The 18,890-nt window shown below is 39.4% G+C and overlaps 1 protein-coding gene across 7 annotated transcripts in view; it reads left to right on the top strand.

Moving 5' to 3' along the window:
* LOC145342242 (ATP-binding cassette sub-family C member 5-like) overlaps positions 1-18,890 on the top strand; it is a 188,064-nt gene extending 169,174 nt beyond the window's left edge. For all 7 annotated transcript variants that reach the window (XM_080187638.1, XM_080187637.1, XM_080187636.1 and 4 more), the window contains 6 exons: positions 215-404; positions 1,721-1,880; positions 2,059-2,137; positions 6,379-6,492; positions 9,230-9,394; positions 14,833-18,890. In XM_080187638.1, the coding sequence (XP_080043764.1) occupies positions 215-404; positions 1,721-1,880; positions 2,059-2,137; positions 6,379-6,492; positions 9,230-9,394; positions 14,833-14,943 (819 nt within the window). In that variant the 3' untranslated portion in view covers positions 14,944-18,890. The remainder of the gene's footprint in view (positions 1-214; positions 405-1,720; positions 1,881-2,058; positions 2,138-6,378; positions 6,493-9,229; positions 9,395-14,832) is intronic.

Here is an 18,890-nt window from a genome sequence, read left to right as displayed (position 1 = left end):
GTATTGTATCCATAAGCTGCTCATCAGAGGCATTTTTGAATATAGCTCCTCCTAATTCATGATATCATGGGAAAGAAATTACACCTTAGTAAAGATTGTTCTACTTAAGACAGCTGTCCCACTATATTTTGTGAGCAAAGCTTTTTATCATTTTGCTGCCATGTTACTTTTACAATTTAATATTATTATCTTTTATACTCTATATCACATTCAGAATTTGGAATCAGAAGCACCATCACATATTCCAGAGACAGCACCTCCCCCTGATTGGCCTCAGGAAGGAAGGATTGAGTTTGATGAAGTGGAAATGTGTTACCGTGATAATTTACCAGTTGTGCTTAAGAAAGTTACATTTACCATCAAACCTAGGGAAAAGATTGGAATTGTAGGAAGAACAGGATCAGGTATATATATTCTTTTCTAGTAGCTATGATTTATTTTGAAGAATATTGAAATTACTTAAAGAAGTTGCCAGGCATTTTCAAATGCTGTTATTTATATGAGATAATGTCAAAATTGTATCCATGATTAAGCTATCGAAGGTAAAATATTTTAATGTTCCCAATTAAATACTTTGTTTGCAACATGATAGTGGAATCCTGAAAAAAAATTTACATAATGGATGTTAGCCAAGAAAGCCCATTCCAAATTATTCCATCCAAATTATTAATCTTCTGAATAGGAAGTCGCACGTAACTACTCGTTTTAGATACTCATTGTATATACATTTCATATTCATGTAGCTTTGCATGTAAAATTTATGTTACTGCTCCACTGATAATGCAATGTGATGGATCTCAGTCATGTTGCTTATATTGTCTCATGCCAACCCATGACACCAATATACAGTTTACACTTGTCAATTCAAACCTTTCTGTTCAAAAACTTGAATTATTTCGTTATTCGAATGAAGCAATGTGAATAAACTAAGGATGTATACATTTAGTGCACAAAGTTAAAGTTTGTCTCTCTCACCAAGGTAAAACTTATCTTTCTCAGCTGTAATCACTTGAATTAAGCAATTTTGAATTAAGAGGAACTGCAAGCAACATCATTCTGTTAGTTAATGCAGGATCATGATATGAAATCTTTAATTATTGAGTTCAAATAAAGGACTTCTCCAGATTTGCACAATTTGCAGTTAAAAATCCTGACTACAGATTTCAAGTGTTAACTACAAGATTAAATTGCAGTTATTATCGCAGTTGTATGTAAGCATATTTAGTGTGAAGTTGATAAACCACGTTCCTCCAACATCATAACTGTTGTTAAATATGCAGTTTTGCTCTTGCATTCCTGACACTTGTCAATAGGAATTGGTATAGAACAGAAATAATCCCGTCGTGTATGACACGAGAGAACTTTATTGTTGTGATGCCAATTAAAAGTTGTTTTTTAACTTACTAATTGGTTTAAGAAGCACCTTTAATAACTGAAGCATTTGGGGAAACAGCTCTACTGCTTCACAACATTATTCCTAACCAGGTCATACTATTAAGAACCAGTGCTGTTTCTACACAAAACACCATCCAATGGAAGAATCATTCTACCATGTGGGAAGAGAGAAGGAAATTGATGTTCTCAGACCTTCCATTACAGATATTGCTCCATCCCACTTTTAACTGGAGTGGATTGTGTGATAGTTGAAAAGCAACTTGACGGAAGAAGATGATTACAAACTAAGTATCAATTTATTTTGTGTATCATGTTGCATGCACAGGAAAATCATCCCTGGGAGTGACATTGTTCAGACTGGTAGAAATTTGCAGTGGTTCTATTACAATAGATGGTGTGAAGATTAGTGATATTGGATTAGATGACCTGCGAAAGAAGCTATCCATTATTCCTCAGGAACCTGTGCTCTTTGTTGGGACAGTCAGGTATGCATCTGTTTTAACTAAAGACACAACCAATTATGGCACAAATCACAAGTGTAAATCATTCCATATGTCAAAAAAAATCTTCCATTGGCTGAAGCCTAGACTCTAAGGCAGCACCGCATCTAGATTAGCCATGAATACACATTGTGGAGATTTTTATGTTTGTGTTTATTTTCAGGTCAAACCTTGATCCCTACAATCAGTACAGTGATGCTCAAATTTGGGATGCACTGGAAAGAGCTCACATGAAAGAAAATGTAAGTCCCAGTAACATTTTGTTTGCATTGTGTGTCTCTATTAGATCTTACTTGTCTATAATATTTAAGAGGCCACAATATCTTCTAATGGCATAACTCATAACTATGTATTATTGGAAAACTGCCTTGTCACCTACAGACACATGCAATGCATACAACATACGACAAAACGTTGGAACCAAGAAATACAATGCACTAAACAAGTGTTTGTACTGTATTTGTGGAGCAGTTTTAGTATAGAAAGATTTCCCAAAATACTTCAAAGGGGTTTTTTTTTAAATACTTTATAGTATTAACAATGCAACAATCTGGAATGGGAACAAATCGGTCGGCGAGAACTAAGATATATGCATGTGCAACTATATGTCAACCTTAAACAACCTTGCAGTGCAACTAGCCAGCTATGCACAATAAGCATAAGTTAGAGAGAGCAGTGCTCTGTACTGAAACTGTCGGGAAAATTTTAATGATGGTGAGAAGTTACTTATGGTAAGTCTCAGCATGTAGCACTTTGTAGCAAGCTATATTTATTATCTCAAGCAAACTGGCAACTGGGACATTTGAAGGCATATTTTGTCTGGGTTTTATAGTCAAGAAACTTGAATGACCTTGACACTGTTGTGATTTAACTCCTATGGAAATACAAGTTTTAAAATTTAATGTACACATTCGATAAGCTGCACTTTGCCTGCTTTATTTATTTGAATAGCAGGTATTCCATTCCATTGATTAGTTAGATTTCCCATTCAGTTCCACTGTTTGGCTGGGTTCCCTTAGGGTAGCAGTATGCACTTTTCTGTAACGCTCCCAACTCCAGAAGAGCACATCTTGCTGCAGCATAGAAATATAGAAGGTAGGAGCTGGAGAAGGCTATTTGGCCCCTTAATCTGCTAGGCCATTCAACATGATCATGCCCGATATTCTATCTCAGCACCAGATCCCGCTGTCTCCCCATACTCCTTGGTGTTTTTAATGTTGAAAAATCTATTTACTTTTTAAATATATTCAGTGATTTGGCAACCATTGCCTTTTGTGCTAGGGAATTCACCACCGTTTGAGCGAAGAAATCCCTCCTTAATTCAGTTCTAAATGCTCTAACTGTATCCTGAGACTGTGACTCCTAGTTGCAGGCCCTCCCACCTAGGGAGAACATTGTCCCAGTGTCCAGTCTTGTCAGAGTTTTATGTTTCAATTAGATCTCCTCACATTCTTCTGAACGCCAATGAATGCAGCCTTGTTGACCCAATTTCTCCTCATACGATAATCCCGCCATCCAAGTAATCAGTCTAGTGCACCTTTGCTGCACCCCCTTTATGGCAAGTATATCGTTTCTTAAGTTAAGCTTGTTTATTATTATCAGAAGTGGGCTTACATTAACACTGCAATGAAGTTACTGTGAAAATCCCCTAGTCACCACATTTCAGCTCCTGTTCGGGTACGCTGAGGGAGAATTTAGCATGACCAATGCACCTAACCAGCACGTCTTTCAGACTGTGGGAGGAAACTGGAGCACCCCGAGGAAACACATGCAGACACAGGGAGAACGTACAGATTCCGCATGGACAGTGACCCGTTCCGGGAATCGAACCCGGGTCCCTGGCATTGTGAGGCAGCAGTGCAAATTGTGCCATTGTGCCACCCAGGTAAGTGGACAGAACTGTACACAATACTCCAGGTGTGGTCTTACCAAGGCCCTATACAGCTACTGCCCTTGTTCCTGTACTCAAATCATTTTGCAATGAAAGGTACATACCATTTGCCTTCCTAACTGTTTGTAGCACCTGCATGCCTGCTTTCAGTGACTGATAAGAACATCTAGGTCTCTTTTCACATTAACATTCCCCAATCTATCACCATCTAAATAATAATCTGCCGTTCTGTTTTTCTTACCGAGGTGGATAACTTCACACTTACCCAGATTATACTGCATCTGCCATGTTTTTACCCACTCACCCAACTTGTCTAAGCCACCTTGAAGCCTTCTTACATTCTCTTCACTATCCATACTCCTGCTTAGTTTTGTGGTAAGGATTTTGAGGGAAGGGTCAGGAATGGAAAGAGAAGGAAGGGTGGAAGTGAGAAGGAGAAATAGTTGGGGATGAGAAAGGGAGGGGGTAGATTAAAAACTTCTTCCCCATGTAACTGGGTTGGAGGTGTGGAGCAGTCTCTGGGAGGGTGCACGTATCCTGCAGACGGGAGCTAGTGCTAAGGTTCAAAGCAAGAGCCCCTGATGAATTGTCAAATAATAGGCTTTATCTGAATGAACAAAGTACAAACAGATCAGTGCAAATTATTGTTTCCCTTTGAACTAACTTCACCCTTTAATAACACCAGAGCCAACACCAAAAAAACCTCAAGTGCAAAATACATGAAACAGTTATCCAAGAATGGAGGAAGGGATGAACCAGGAAAGTATAGGCCAGTCGGTCTAACCTCAGTGGTGGGGAAACTATTCGAAGCAGTTCTAAGCAACAGAATTAACTTGCATTTGGAAGTTAATCAAGAACAGTCAGCATGGTTTTGTTAAGGGAGGTTATGTCTGACGAACTTGATTGAATTTTTCAAAGAGGTGACCAGGTGTGTGGATTAGTACAGTGCATTTCACATTGTCTTCTTGGACTTCAGCAAGGCTTTTGACAAGACCCCACATGGGAGAGTGATAGGGAAGGCCCATGAGATCCAAGGAAATTGGATTGAGGCAATAAATGTAAGTGGTATTTTTTAAAAGGAGTTTAATATGAAGGAGAAAGATCATAATCTAAAGTTTTGTATCAGATCTTTACAGGTTTAAGGTGCTGGGGAGCAGGTACAGAGAAGATGTCAGGGTAAGTTTTTCACTCAGAGGGTGGTGAGTGAGTGGAATTGGCTGCTGTCGGTGGTGGTAGAGGCGAACTCGTTGGGGTCTTTTAAGAGACTTCTGGATGAGTACATGGGATTTAATGGGATTGAGAGTTTTAGATAGGCCTGGTAGGTATGGATATGATCAGCGCAACTTGTGGGCCGAAGGGCCTGTTTGTGCTGTAGTGTTCTATGTTCTATCTCCAGAGCTACTTCATCTTGGCCGTATAGTCACTCAGTCATGTAGCATTCACTTAGTGATCAGATAAATGCAGGATATGGAACAGATATTACTTTAAATGCAAAGAGAGCCATAGTAATCTCCCTCTTACACAATGAGTGCAGTTTACCCACCTTAGTACTGGACTCAGAAACCATGAATCAAAGTGGTAAATCCTTGTTCTTGTTGCAAAGCCTTATTGAACAAACTTTCTCTGTTAATTACTCATTGCTTTGATGGTGGTATTAGGATGGAAAGTGAAATAGTCCATTCAACTGTTATTATTCTTTCTGTCATTAAAGTCTCGTAAGTTATTTTTCTAAAATTAAAATCAAAACACTTCCAATTAAAGTTGACCCAGAACTTCCTGAATTTGAAACACTGAAAATTGGGGAATGAGGTTTATTTTCTTTGCCCTGCTCAACCACCCCTGCCTCTGTGAAATTTCTCCAAAATCAAGATGCTTGCAAAAACATTCCCAGTGTGTATGTAACTTTTGGACCAGAGTTTAAAAGTGACAGTGAAATGAGTGTGCAAAAAATATAAGTGGGGGGTGGACATGATCTCACCATTTTGACTTACCGGTCAAGTAAGATCACGAGAAAGTGGTGAAAAATCGGCTTTGGGTCTGATTTCTCACCGATTGCAATCTTACCTGAAAAGGGTGTGAGGCTGATCTCAATATGTAAATCTATTTAAATGTTGATTTAAATATTATTGGTGAGCCTAGAATGGAATCGTCTGGGCTCATTTGCCTTAGTGGTGAATGTCCTCTCCGGCAAAAATCACATATGGTTACCATCAACAGGGATCTGTTGTGGTGACCTCGCCGGTAAAACCGGAGGCTATTGAAGCCCCTTCAGGAGGTCGGGGTTGGGTGGGGGAGAGGGTGAGGTGCATTTAACTTGCGTACTTCTGACCTGGAAATATTTAGTACATCAATCAGTGACTAAGGGAAACTAGGGAGGGGCAATAAATGCTGGCCTAGTCAGTGCACCCACATCTTGTGAGTTTTTAAAAATGGAAGCATGGTCCATTCTTCAGAATTATCATCTCTAAATTGATGAACGCAAGACATTATTTGAATATTTGTAGTGAGAAGGAAAGTTGGTTTACCTTTTTTGAAAGTCTGGAATTATTGAATTTACTTTACTAATAATATTTTGAATGCATGGATTTACAGATAGCGCAACTGAATGAGAAACTTGACTTTGAAGTCATGGAAAATGGAGAGAACTTTTCTGTGGGAGAGAGGCAGTTATTATGTGTAGCTCGGGCCCTGCTTCAACACAGCAAGGTAATAATTTCAAAGGTAACCTTTAACAGTTTTCACAGCTCAAAGAAAGTATTGACCCGAGTGAAGACTGGCCAGTCATTTTGAAGTGTTCACAAGGTACAGGCTTAAAATCCAGAGGTTTTGTTGAGATATTTCAGGTGCTAAAGTATAAAGTGATTCTGTATCAGGAATTTAATTAAATATTTTTCTTAATTCTTGTTACTTATGTTTTTGGAGAAGTGCAGTCTTGAAAATACAGGATTGAAGGATTCAAATAATGGGGATGTGTTAAATGTAAGATTAGGAGTAATGATAGTAGAATTGTGAAATAAATTATAGGAATTCCACTGGAAGAGTAGACAGTATGTTTTCTGCCTTGAGTTGGCTGGAATGTGGGGTCCACATAAAATCCAACGGGTAGCCTTTTTGCTGTCCACCCACTTAAATTCTACAGGGTTGGGGGAGACATTGGACAGCCTGCTCACCCTTGGATCTATTGAAGCTTTTAAATGACCAATTCATATATATTTATTTGATATACTCCCTGGGAGCAATTCTCCCAAAAAAATTTTAAGTACCGAATTTGCATGAAAACTGGAGTAACTCCACTGATTTTTTTTCAGAATGAACCTCCCACACACTTGGCATGCAGAGTGCCCTGGCGAGATTCACTCGGAAAACCAGCGGGCAAGGCCTATTCCCACTGGAAAGGATGGCGGCGTAGTGCTGAGCGGGCCACTGCATATATAGATTGGTGCATGCACAGTGGCCTGCTGACAGATCAGCGCATGCGCAGTGCCTCACACTGCCGGCCTGTTGATTGCTGGCCAGCTCGATCGCTGGCTAGCCCTGTGAGCTCACGTCTCTGCCTCTTGGACCATCCCTACCCCTCAATCGCTGGTTTCCCGGACCCCTCCAGGCAAGCCCTGATGTCCCCCCTCAATCCCCAGCAATCCTGGAAGCCCTGACCTCTGTGGCAGGCTGGATCACCGTCCTCCCTCCTTCGACCTGCCATCCATTGATACAGTGGCAGTGGGACCCCCCACCCCAACTTATTTCCGCCCCCCCACCCCCCTGAGGCCCTGATGCCTGGTGGACAGTGCTAAGGTGTCTCTTGGGCATCGCCAGTTTGCCTCTTGGGCAGTGCTGGGAGCCACGCTGGCACAGTCCAGGGGCTCCCCCCCATACTCCAACCTCCTGGGGAAGCCTCCATGACTTCTGTTCCCTCCAGCAGTGTCGCGCCTCCTATTCCCCATTAGTGGGGAGCAGGAGTAAATCCCACTGGAGTGAACCACTCCTGGTGTGAGGGCAGGATGTTAGTAGGCCCAGAGACTTCAATCCCAGGCCCACTGAAATGTAAATGCTGCTTTAAATATTTAAATAAGCTCGGCATCGATTTCCAGCACAGAGCGGATGATGTTCTGGAGCCAGAGATGCACAGAGGCCTGGGTATCCAGCAGGGAGCCCGCTAAATGGCCTCTGTTGATGTCTCCTGGACTGTTGCGATGCCAGAGCAGTGCAGAGGGCTGGGAGAACAGCCCCACTTGTATTTACATATGTACCTTTCAACACTGCCAAATTCCTGTGCCGTTTCAACAATGCCAAATTCATGTGCTTAATAGTACATAAATCTCTGAGTGTCCAAGACCAATGCAGTAAAGCTACTGCAAAGCCAAAGGAGTGTTGACAAGTACTGTTAGGACAGATCAATCAAAAATAAAATATTATACTCTCTTTTTATAAGACCCTGGCTAGAATTCATTTAGAAAAATATGTACTAATTTGGTTCCTTCAGATGGTAGATAATGTAGAAGCCTTGAATAGGCACTAGTCTGAAACTTAGTTTAAAGACTTCTAATTTATATGATTGGCTTGAAGACTTTGGGTTTCTTGCTCTGATGAAAAGTGATGATTTTTAGAAGATATAATTAACGTCCTTAAAATAATGAAAGGATTAGTTTGGTTCATCTAAACTGATGTGGATATGCCGGCGTTGGACTGGGGTAAACACAGTAAAAGTCTGACAACATCAGGTTTTAGTCCAACTGATTTATTTGATAGTAAACTCACAAGCTTTCGAGGGGATTCCCTCTTCGTCAGGTGAATGGACCTCTGGTCCGAGGCCAGAACTCTCCATTCACCTGACGAAGAGGGAATCCCCTCGAAAGCTTGTGAGTTTACTATCAAATAAATCGGTTGGACTAAAACCTGGTGTTGTCAGACTTTTTACCGTCATCTAAACTGGCCAGTTATAACAGATGGATTAGGAGACATTTATAGGTTACGTAAGCACAGAACTATTTTAGATGTCAGGTAGTACTTCTTTTCAGAGTCTTCAATCTATGAAACATGTTACTGGCTCATGCAGTTAGCAAAGATTTGTTACAATGCAAAGTGAGCAAGATGATAAATTTCTGAGTGCAGCTCACACAACCATAGGTAGGAGGTAGATGGTTATGGGGAATGTGCCTTCCGGTCACCATGATCTACTACATGTTATTTGTTTCTATTTGAGGGAAGGGTTATAGGAGGGTGTCAGTGAAGAATTTGAGCCTCAAAAGGTTCCCAAGAACGTTATTCTTTATTGGGCATACCCAGGAAATTGTTTGACAGATAGTGGGTGAAGAGATTCAAATTGGGGTCACAATGAATTTAAGTTGCAAGTCCTTTGTTTTCATATGATCACATGTTTTGCATTCCACCAAATGGTACCTTCCAGTTCAGTGTTGTAACTTCGAACCATTTTCTTTCAATGTAGATTTTATTGCTGGATGAAGCCACAGCTGCCATTGATTCCGATACCGACATGTTAATTCACAAAACCATTCAGGAGGCTTTCTCTGACTGTACAATGTTGATTGTAGCTCATCGGCTTCACACAGTGCTGAACTGCGACAGGATCATGGTACTGGACCAAGGCAAGGTAAGGTATTTTTGCTGGTCAGGGTTAACATTTGCCACTGGATTACTTGTTCAAGACTGAAAAATTGTTAATTTTGAAATTCTATTTCCTACTACTATTGCCCCCAGTTTTCGTGTGACAGGTAAAACACATCCAATGTGCCTGCTGTGAATAAAATTAATCCTTTTTGAAAGTGCAAAGATGGACATTGGTTATGTAGATAGAATGAAGTGATTATAATGATCCATGACAAATGAAAGGCATTTATTTAGTTTACTGTTCGCTCCTTTTCTTCAGTTGCAATGCAAAAACTTAAAATAAGCTTCACAGATAGACACCATATCACAACTTAACTCAATACTAGTGTTTCAAAGATGAGTCAGTAATCTTCAGGTAGTGTGTTCCAGCGAGAAACCAAGATAAAATTCAGCTGAATTATGCTGTGATATTTGTCCACAGCTATTTAAATTCAACAGAGCCTATCTAACTGTTGCTGGACTATTTATTCACTTGCCATTGTTTAAATAAAAAGTCTTAATTTGGAAGTTCAGAAACAATCAATCTCAGACTTTGAAACTATATTAGTTAAGCTCGATAATCTCTGTAGTTCATAATGAAAAGGAAAAAGGTTTCAATACATAAGAAGATAGCTTGCGATTAATTTAGCGCAGAATTGTCAACTATTATTTTCTATTAAATACAGGCAGTTTGTAAAGCTTAACAATTATGGGAAAATATAAGGGCCCTAATTTTGCTGTCAGTGGTTAAGGTTTGGCAATCATCATTTACCTCACGGACATTTGGCTAGAGTTTTTGCAAGCCCTGTCAGTGGAGATTGTCTGTTTCAATATGATGTCCTCTATAGAGGATCCATGTGAATGGGGCAAAGGTAACAATCCTTTTCAACCAAGACAATTAAAAAATTCTCACTTAGGTATACAGATATGTACAAAAATGTGAATTGTATCAGGAAATCACAATAAAGACAGTGGATTTAAATAAAATTGGGAAAGATAAGCAGCAGGCAAATACATTGAAAAAGATTAATCCAAAAAATCTCCAATATAATTTTATATTGAGAGCATGAGATTTTGTATTTATGAATTTAAAATTTCAGGGCCAGATTGGTTGTTCAGAAGTAATTGTCATTCCTAATTTATCCTCTGAAAGGAACAGCTCTAAAGTTTTTCAGGCAATATTAGTGCAGAACTAATGACAAAAACAGGTGAGGAGGTAAGGATGACACAAAAGGGGGAGTTTTCCTGTTCCGCCTGTTATGGGAATCGTAAGGGGCAGGGACGGATCATGCAAAGGTCCGTTGATCTCAGGCGGGATTTTCCAGTTTTAGGATGAGTGAGGCTGGAAAATGCCACCCAGAGAGTCTACAGAGGGATACAGGCAGGTTAAATGATTGGGCAAAAACTTAGCGTTGGAATATAATGTAGGAAAATGTGAAGTTATGCACTTTGGTAGGAAGAATAGAGGAGCTGAATACTATTTAAATGGAGAATCACAGCAGAAAGTTGCAGCACAGAGGGATTTGAGGGTCCACATGCATAAATCACAAAAAGTTGCATGCAAACTCAGCAAGTAATAGGGAAAGCAAATGGAATGTTGGCCTTCATTTCAAAGGGAATAAAGTATAAAAATAGAGAAGTAATGCTAAAATTACACAATGCATTAGTTGGACAATACCTAGAACTCTGAGAACAGTTTAAGCCCCCTGATTTAAGGAAAGATATACTAGCATTGGAGGCAGTCCAGAGAAGGTTCACTAGGTTGATTCCAGTAATGGTGGGATTTTCTTATTAGGAGCAGTTGAGTAGGTTGGGCCTATTCATTGGAGTTGGGAAGAATGACGGGCAATTTTATTGAAACATATCAGATTCTTAGGCAGCTTGACAAGGTAGGAGCTGAGAAGTTGTTTCCCCTTGTGAGACAGTCTAGGCCCAGAGAGCATAATCTCAGAATAAGGAGTTGCCAATTTAACACAGAGGTAAAGAGATACTTCTTCTTTCAGAAGGTAGTGAATCAGTGGAATTCTTTACCAGAGAGGGCTTGGGAGGATGGATCATTAGGTTTATTCAAGGCTGTGATAATCATAATCTCATTGAATGGCAGAATAGACTCAATGGACCGAATTGTCTACATTTGCTCCTACACTTTATAGTCTTAAGTTTAGTAAGGACATGTCATTGCTGTCATTTCAATGCTCAGCCTATTGATGCGGACTGCAACAGCATTTTATTTATAGTATGTTATATTATTTATCAGAGTACAAGTTTGACTGCCCTTGTCTCCTGCTTTCCAATGACACATTCAAAATTCCATGCATTCTCAGTAGTGTCTTTGTCGAAGATGGCTATTTCTTGCATGCATAAAGTCATCTGATGTGTGATCTAATGTGGCTGTGAAATCTGATTGCAGACCTGCACGGCTGTCCACAGTGCTGACAAGGATGAATTGTCCTTTTTTTTTGTCTGTATTTTTTGGTACTGCCCAAAGTCATTCTAGCTTGCCTTTTCTTCTTTGCTGCCTGTACTGCTTGGTTTTCGATGGAAGCAATGCCACTACTTGAGCTTTCTTCCCATAATGTTCTTTCTTATGTATTTTCTCCCATTCTGTGATAGATATACCACATTTCCTGAGATTTATTTCCAAAGAATCCTTGACCCATAATCTTGGCCCACCTGTGCAAATTGTGAATACACAACCGCCTTAGGGATTTTATCATCAGTCTTACATGGTATATGTCCATTCCATCTAAGCTGGGCTCTGCTGATGAATGCTTCAGTTCCAGACTTGGAAGTACCTCGACATTAGACACTTTATCCCCCCTTTTGATGCCCATGATTTTTCAATGCGTTTAATATAAAAAAGGATAGCAAGAGTTTTTATAAACGTATAAAAAGGAAGAGGCTGGCTAGGGTGAACGTTGGGCCCTTAGAGGATGAGAGGGGGGACTTAGTGGTAGGGGATGGGGAAATGGCTGAGGTCTTGAATAACTTTTTTGTTTCGGTCTTCACGGAGGAGGACGTGAATAATTTGCCGGGTGTTAGCGATGGAAAGGTGGTAGGACTGGAGGGTCTCGATGACATTATTGTTACTAGAGAGGCGGTGCTCGACAGACTGGAGGGACTGATTGTGGACAAGTCACCAGGACCAGATGGAATGCATCCGAGGGTTCTGAAAGAAATGGCAGAGGTGATAGTGGATGCCTTGGTGGTTATTTTCCAAACGTCGCTGGATTCTGGGGAAGTGCTGGAAGATTGGAAAACGGCTAATGTTACGTCATTGTTTAAAAAGGGTGGCAGGCAAAAGGCAGGGAATTATAGGCCGGTTAGTTTAACGTCTGTTGTAGGTAAAATATTAGAATCCGTCATCAAGGAGGAAATAGCGAGGCATCTTGAGGGGAATTGCTTGATAGAGCAGACGCAGCACGGTTTCATTAAGGGGAAGTCGTGTCTGACAAACTTATTGGAGTTCTATGAGGATGTGTCTAGGGCGGTGGATAGAGGAGAGCCGGTGGATGTGGTCTTTCTTGATTTTCAGAAGGCGTTTGACAAGGTACCTCACAAGAGGTTATTTCAGAAGGTAAGGGGACATGGAGTTGGGGGTAGGGTGTTAGCGTGGATAGAGGATTGGTTGTCAAATAGGAGGCAGAGAGTGGGGGTTAATGGGTGCTATTCGGATTGGCAGTTGGTGACTAGTGGAGTGCCCCAGGGGTCGGTGCTGGGGCCTCAGCTATTTACCATTTATATAGATGATCTGGAGGAGGGAACCGAGTGTAGGGTGTCGAAATTTGCTGATGACACCAAGATTGGTGGAACGGCAAATTGCGCGGAGGGTTTGGAGAGTCTGCAGAAGGATCTAGATAGGCTGGGCGAATGGGCCAGGAACTGGCAAATGGAATTTAATGTTGGCAAGTGCGAGGTGGTCCACTTTGGTAGGAATAATGGTAGGAAGGACTATTACTTACGTGGCGAAAAACTGCAGCAGGCGACGGTGCAGACGGACCTCGGGGTCCTTGTGCATGAGTCTCAAAAACCCAGCCTGCAGGTGCAGCAGGTGGTCAGGAAAGCTAATGGGATGCTGGCCTTCATAGCGAGGGGGATCGAATATAAAAGTAGGGAGATCTTGCTGCAGCTGTATAGGGCATTGGTGAGGCCGCAGTTGGAGTACTGTGTGCAGTTTTGGTCGCCGCACTTACGCAAGGATATTTTGGCCTTGGAGGGAGTGCAGAGGAGGTTTACTAGGCTGATACCGGAGTTGAGGGGGTTGAGCTATGAGGAGAGGCTGAATAAACTAGGCTTGTACTCGTTAGAGTTTAGAAGAATAAGGGGAGATCTCATTGAGACGTATAAGATGATGAATGGGATGGATAGGATAGAGGTGGAGAGACTCTTCCCGCTCAGAAAGGACAGTAGGACTAGGGGGCACAGCCTCAAGATAAAAGGGGGGGTGGTTTAGAACGGAATTGAGAAGGAACTTCTTCACTCAAAGGGTGGTGAATCTCTGGAATTCTCTGCCCGTTGAAGTGGTGGAGGCTGCCTCGCTAAATATTTTTAAGACGCGGGTTGATGAGTTTTTGATGAGCGAGGGGATTAAGGGTTATGGGGAGAGGGTGGGAATGTGGAACTGAGCCACGACAGATCAGCCATGATCTTATTGAATGGCGGGGCAGGCTCGAAGGGCTAGATGGCCTACTCCTGCTCCTATTTCTTGTGTTCATATAGAACCTGTCCAATTTCTTAATATGGCTACAGTATGTAGTGTCACAGGCATATAGGAGCATCAGCATCCAGCAGGTAGTGACTTTGGACTCTCTATTCTCTGAAAGAGCAGGGTATCTCTGACAACAGCTTCTAGATTTTCACATTTACCTGCATATATGCAAATGCCAGAATTTGCTATCAAATTTAATAATGGTGTGGGGGGGAGGTAGCCTTATTGCTGTCGTTACGGAAAAATCAGGGCCATTATGTTCCTGGTATTTCAGGCTGTCTTTATTTACTGGGCAAATAATGTGTTTGGCAACCCATTTTTGTGAGAAGTTGATGCTTTTTTTGGAGTGGGACCAGTCTAATCTCAGAATTACTGGCACAAGAATTTTGATATATGGAAACTAAAAATGTCCAAAGTAAAAAGAATGAAAGACCTAAAAACTAAGAAATCCCTTAACATTCAAATGACCATCCAATATTTGTTCCAAGGCTCACATTTGAAGGAAAGACAGATGGGTGAGACAGTGGAAGATTGTCACCATTTGTCTAGATGTACCTTAACATGACGCATCAAGAAACATCTATAATTAAAAACAGTTTTCTATTTCTTACAGTGGGGTGGCAGAAGGATTAGAATTGCCCTTTTCAGTTGCAAATATAAGGAGCAGTGATTTCTGACAGCAAGTGAAACCAAGTAATAAAGATTTTTAACGTTAAAATTACTTTCTTTATTAGATTGCTGAATTTGACAGTCCCAGTGTCCTGATCTCCAATGACAGTTCAAGATTCCATGCAATGCTTAGTGCAGTGGAAAACAGGATAACAGCATCACCATCCAGTCGTTAAACACCTGGTGCAGCAACCCAAGTTGAAACTCTCCACGCTATCACTGGCCTGACTGTGTAATGCAGCGTCTATCCTCTATCGTAAGGAACTGAGAAAAAAAAATGAGGATGCTTTGTAGATGGATAAAGTGATTCCAAGTGAAATATCACTCATGAATACTTTATTTATTATATCTTAAAGGCACCACAAACCATCAAGTAATTTGATAGTGGTTATGTCTTTAAAGGGGGAATATCCAATGAGATATACAGGGAGTAATTAGCTTAAGAGTGCTTTAAGTGTAACACTGCTTAGAACACTGGATTATTTTTAAATTAAGTTATTTGCAATTTTAAAGAGCAGGGCTTCCTTTCAAAAGATTTCTAAATTAACCACTCTTTGCCAAAAGCTAATCTTTGAATGTTAACGAGAAGGAATCAATCGTAATTAAACATTTATGAGACAAAGTGTCAGAAGTGAGAGATTTAATGAAAGACCAGAGATCAAGGACATCTTCCAACCCAGCAATTCATTTTGCTGGAAACAGTTTTAAAAATCCACAACAAATTAATTTTCTTGTCCCTTGCAAGACTTTACTACTTACAACATTTGGTTTACCAGAACTAGGGGCGTTTTTGGTGAGACAATTTTGTGTCATCACCACAATGTCTTCTACAATATAGCAGTACTGCTCACTTTGGACCCATTAACTGCCTTCAGAAAGGGAGTATTAATTTTTTTTAAATCTATTCTTCATTATTAGACGTGGGTTCACTCTATAGAAGAATTCCTCTTTTAATTCTATAAGTTTCTTATTTGGAGCAGACACAAATATTTCAATTTTCACACCATCTTATCAAAGCAAAAACTCTGTGCTGCTCAACAGGAAATTATAAGATTTTCTGATTTATGGTCCTTCTCAAACCGTTGTAGAATTTGGGGTTGAATGAAATTAGATCCAGATTGGTGTACCACTAACTACCAATCAGGTAGCTGCTATTGCACACAATTCCAACTAGAGTTACAAATTTTTAAGGGAAATAAACTTATGGAAATAGTCTTTTTTTAAAGGTATCAGTATGTAATTCAAAGCAAACACAGATTTTTGCCTTAAGAAAGCTTTACAATAGAACCAGTAAGAAATTTAAAGCTAACTGGGTGACTTGATTCTGGATTCTTTTGTTTTATCAATGTTGGTTTGAGAAGCTTCAATATTTACAAGCTATTGAGGATAAGGTCTTGACAATTCATTAGTATCAGTATGATTCATTAGACAGAGTACAAGACCAGATTTTCTGAACACTCTCTGTCAATATTCAGAAAATATAATCCTGGGCTCTACCATTGATCAGATAACAATAGCAAGAGTTCCTTGAAGTCTCTGCCGTGCTATGACAATCATAAACAGGGCTCCCATGACTGTAGCAAATTCTAACTGGACAAGTCTGTCAATAGTTTTTGAGGAGTGGAGTGTGGGTAACTGACTCTTTAATAATATTCTTATTTATCACCTTTTTCTGTGAAAAGGGTTAAATGTCTTGAGATGTTGTATTTGTAAATAAATTAACATTCAAGAGTATTATGTCAATAACCTCAAAACATCATATCCTGTGAAGCTGTTAACATGAGCACTGAAATTTCAAAAGTACTAATCTCATTAGAATTAAATATTAGAATTCACTTTGTTGTTATGCATTTGGAAACATTTAAAAATGTTTAATCTTTATTATGCTAAGATTGAAAAAAATCAAACCAACAAATTAAATATTTAAGGTTCTTTCTCACTGGAATTTCTAGGGAAGTCCACAAGACAGCCTGTAATGGTGGAAAGGTCATTATTTGCAATGAACTGATCAAGGACAAATGAATTATATAAACCGTTCTAACCTGCAGCAGTCTTTTCAGTGTAAATAATCGGACCTTTTCTTGTGTATAGTAAGTAGACGCAAGGAGTTTATTTACTTATGTTGTTCAATGTTGATGCAACAGGAAGATTGTATGAATGAATACAACAGAGTCAAATAATCAGTAGTATGAAAAATGCAGTCTAGCAAAATATCTGTTCATTTATAAGTATGCCCTTTTTTCTCTACCTTAAAACCACTTCTACCATCCAAACCAAGTCAAATATTATTATTTGAACATTTGGAGATAAGTATAATAACCCATATAAAATGATCAGTTTGTCAGATTCCACTAGTTGGCAGTACTTGTATAGCTTGCAACTCTTATAATACTACACACAGTCATTGTAACCTAAAACAGGTACAAAATCAGTACAGTTTAAATGTGTCTGTTCAACACTGCCACAACTTAATCAATTGTTTTCTTGCAGAACAGAGGTAGAGTGATTGAGTCTGTGTTCGTAACTCAGCACGTTACTAATTTTATATAAACCACTTGTATAATTGAAGGCATGAACTCTGAATTTTTGTAGCACTCTCTCAATCTGCAGCGACAACTTTGGCAGAATTTCTGGGAAAATTATGTAAATGCCTAAAAATAGTTAAGTCATCCTTTTCCAGATTGTCCCCTGATATTCTGCCAAAATATGGTGGGAAATTCCAGCTCCTGCATATTGGTTCTTACAACTTTGCTCATCTCTCTATATTTTATTTCCACGTATGTCAACATTGCTCTTTTTTTACTTTTGCACTCCAAAGACACTCCTGATACATACCCTCTCTCTCCCTATACTCTGTGTTAACATTGAAAGACTTTGTGATAACTTTTAATGTTCTACTCCAGGACCTCAAAATTGTGTCTTTCCTTACACTGGCTTAGATTATCCCTTCTTCCAACAATCTGCGACATTTTAAATCAAAGCTTGGGCTATCTAAAAGTTTCTACTCGATTTAACTAATCTCACCTTTCTCCAGTCTTGCTGATGTCTTGTAATATGAATCTTGCATTTTCATCCAAGGTTTTCAATAAGAAAACACTTGAGTGGGATGTTGGCTCTTTAAAATATCAGAAATAGTACTCCTATAATGTTTGATCACGTAGATTTAATTTTTGACAGTGTAATTGTGGCATTATTTGCTAAGAGATGTTCACTGTTCAAGAAGCACATTTTAACCATAGCCGAAGAAGATAATGTTGCTGCAATGACTATCTTCATGCACAGTATTAATGTGAGTGTTTACATGTTGTGCCACTACCTTGGTATATACTGCTGAAGTGCATAATAATATTTTAGTGGATATTATTGCTACAAATGCCTTGCATTCAAAATTATCTGAGAGCTATAAGTATACTAGTTTGCTGTAGAGATAGGAAGGAGGAGGTATGAATATACCAAAACACACAAAAGGTTTTTGTCCCTTTATTTCCTAGGGACTTGAAAATAATTCAGATTGACTTATCATTTATAGCTCCCTCTTCTTTGCAACTTTGCAAACAAGGGTTAGATAGAGGAAGAACTTTGTACCTGCCCATAGTTCTGTTTGTAATTTGGGCTCTGTATGATAATGCAATCAAAAGACTTCCTTGGATGTAAAATGGAACTTGTAAAACAATAAAATTATTTTTCTATTTTAGTGGCTTTTCATTTTTTCTGTTACAATAAAATGATGACATGTTTAAGGTAAATTATATAATTTTCTACAAACTGATCAGGTGATTATTTCTCACAGATTTCAGTGACTTTGCTGTTTGTTGCACAGGTTTATATAAACTCTTGCTAAATTGTTAGTAAGGGTTATCCATAATCATCTCACAGAAGTGCAATTAAAGGAAATCATGTGTTCAACTGCACAGTAAAATCTCAGCATAAAATTCATATGTGGTTACAGTTATTCAGTCAAAATGTCATTCCCGTCCCTTCCACTAAGAAGTAATGTTACTTGCTCTTGTAGCAAAGTGTGTCATGTCTGTATTTAAATAAAGCATCCCAAGACAATTAATATTATGTCACAGGAAGCGCTATTAGAAAAGGTAGAAGCTTATTAAAGTTAAAGTTTCTACTG

Source organism: Carcharhinus amblyrhynchos, chromosome 4 (genome assembly GCF_965287045.1).
Source record: "Carcharhinus amblyrhynchos chromosome 4, sCarAmb.v2.hapA, whole genome shotgun sequence".
NCBI lineage: Eukaryota > Metazoa > Chordata > Chondrichthyes > Carcharhiniformes > Carcharhinidae > Carcharhinus > Carcharhinus amblyrhynchos.
This window is presented reverse-complemented; position numbering and strand designations above follow the sequence as displayed.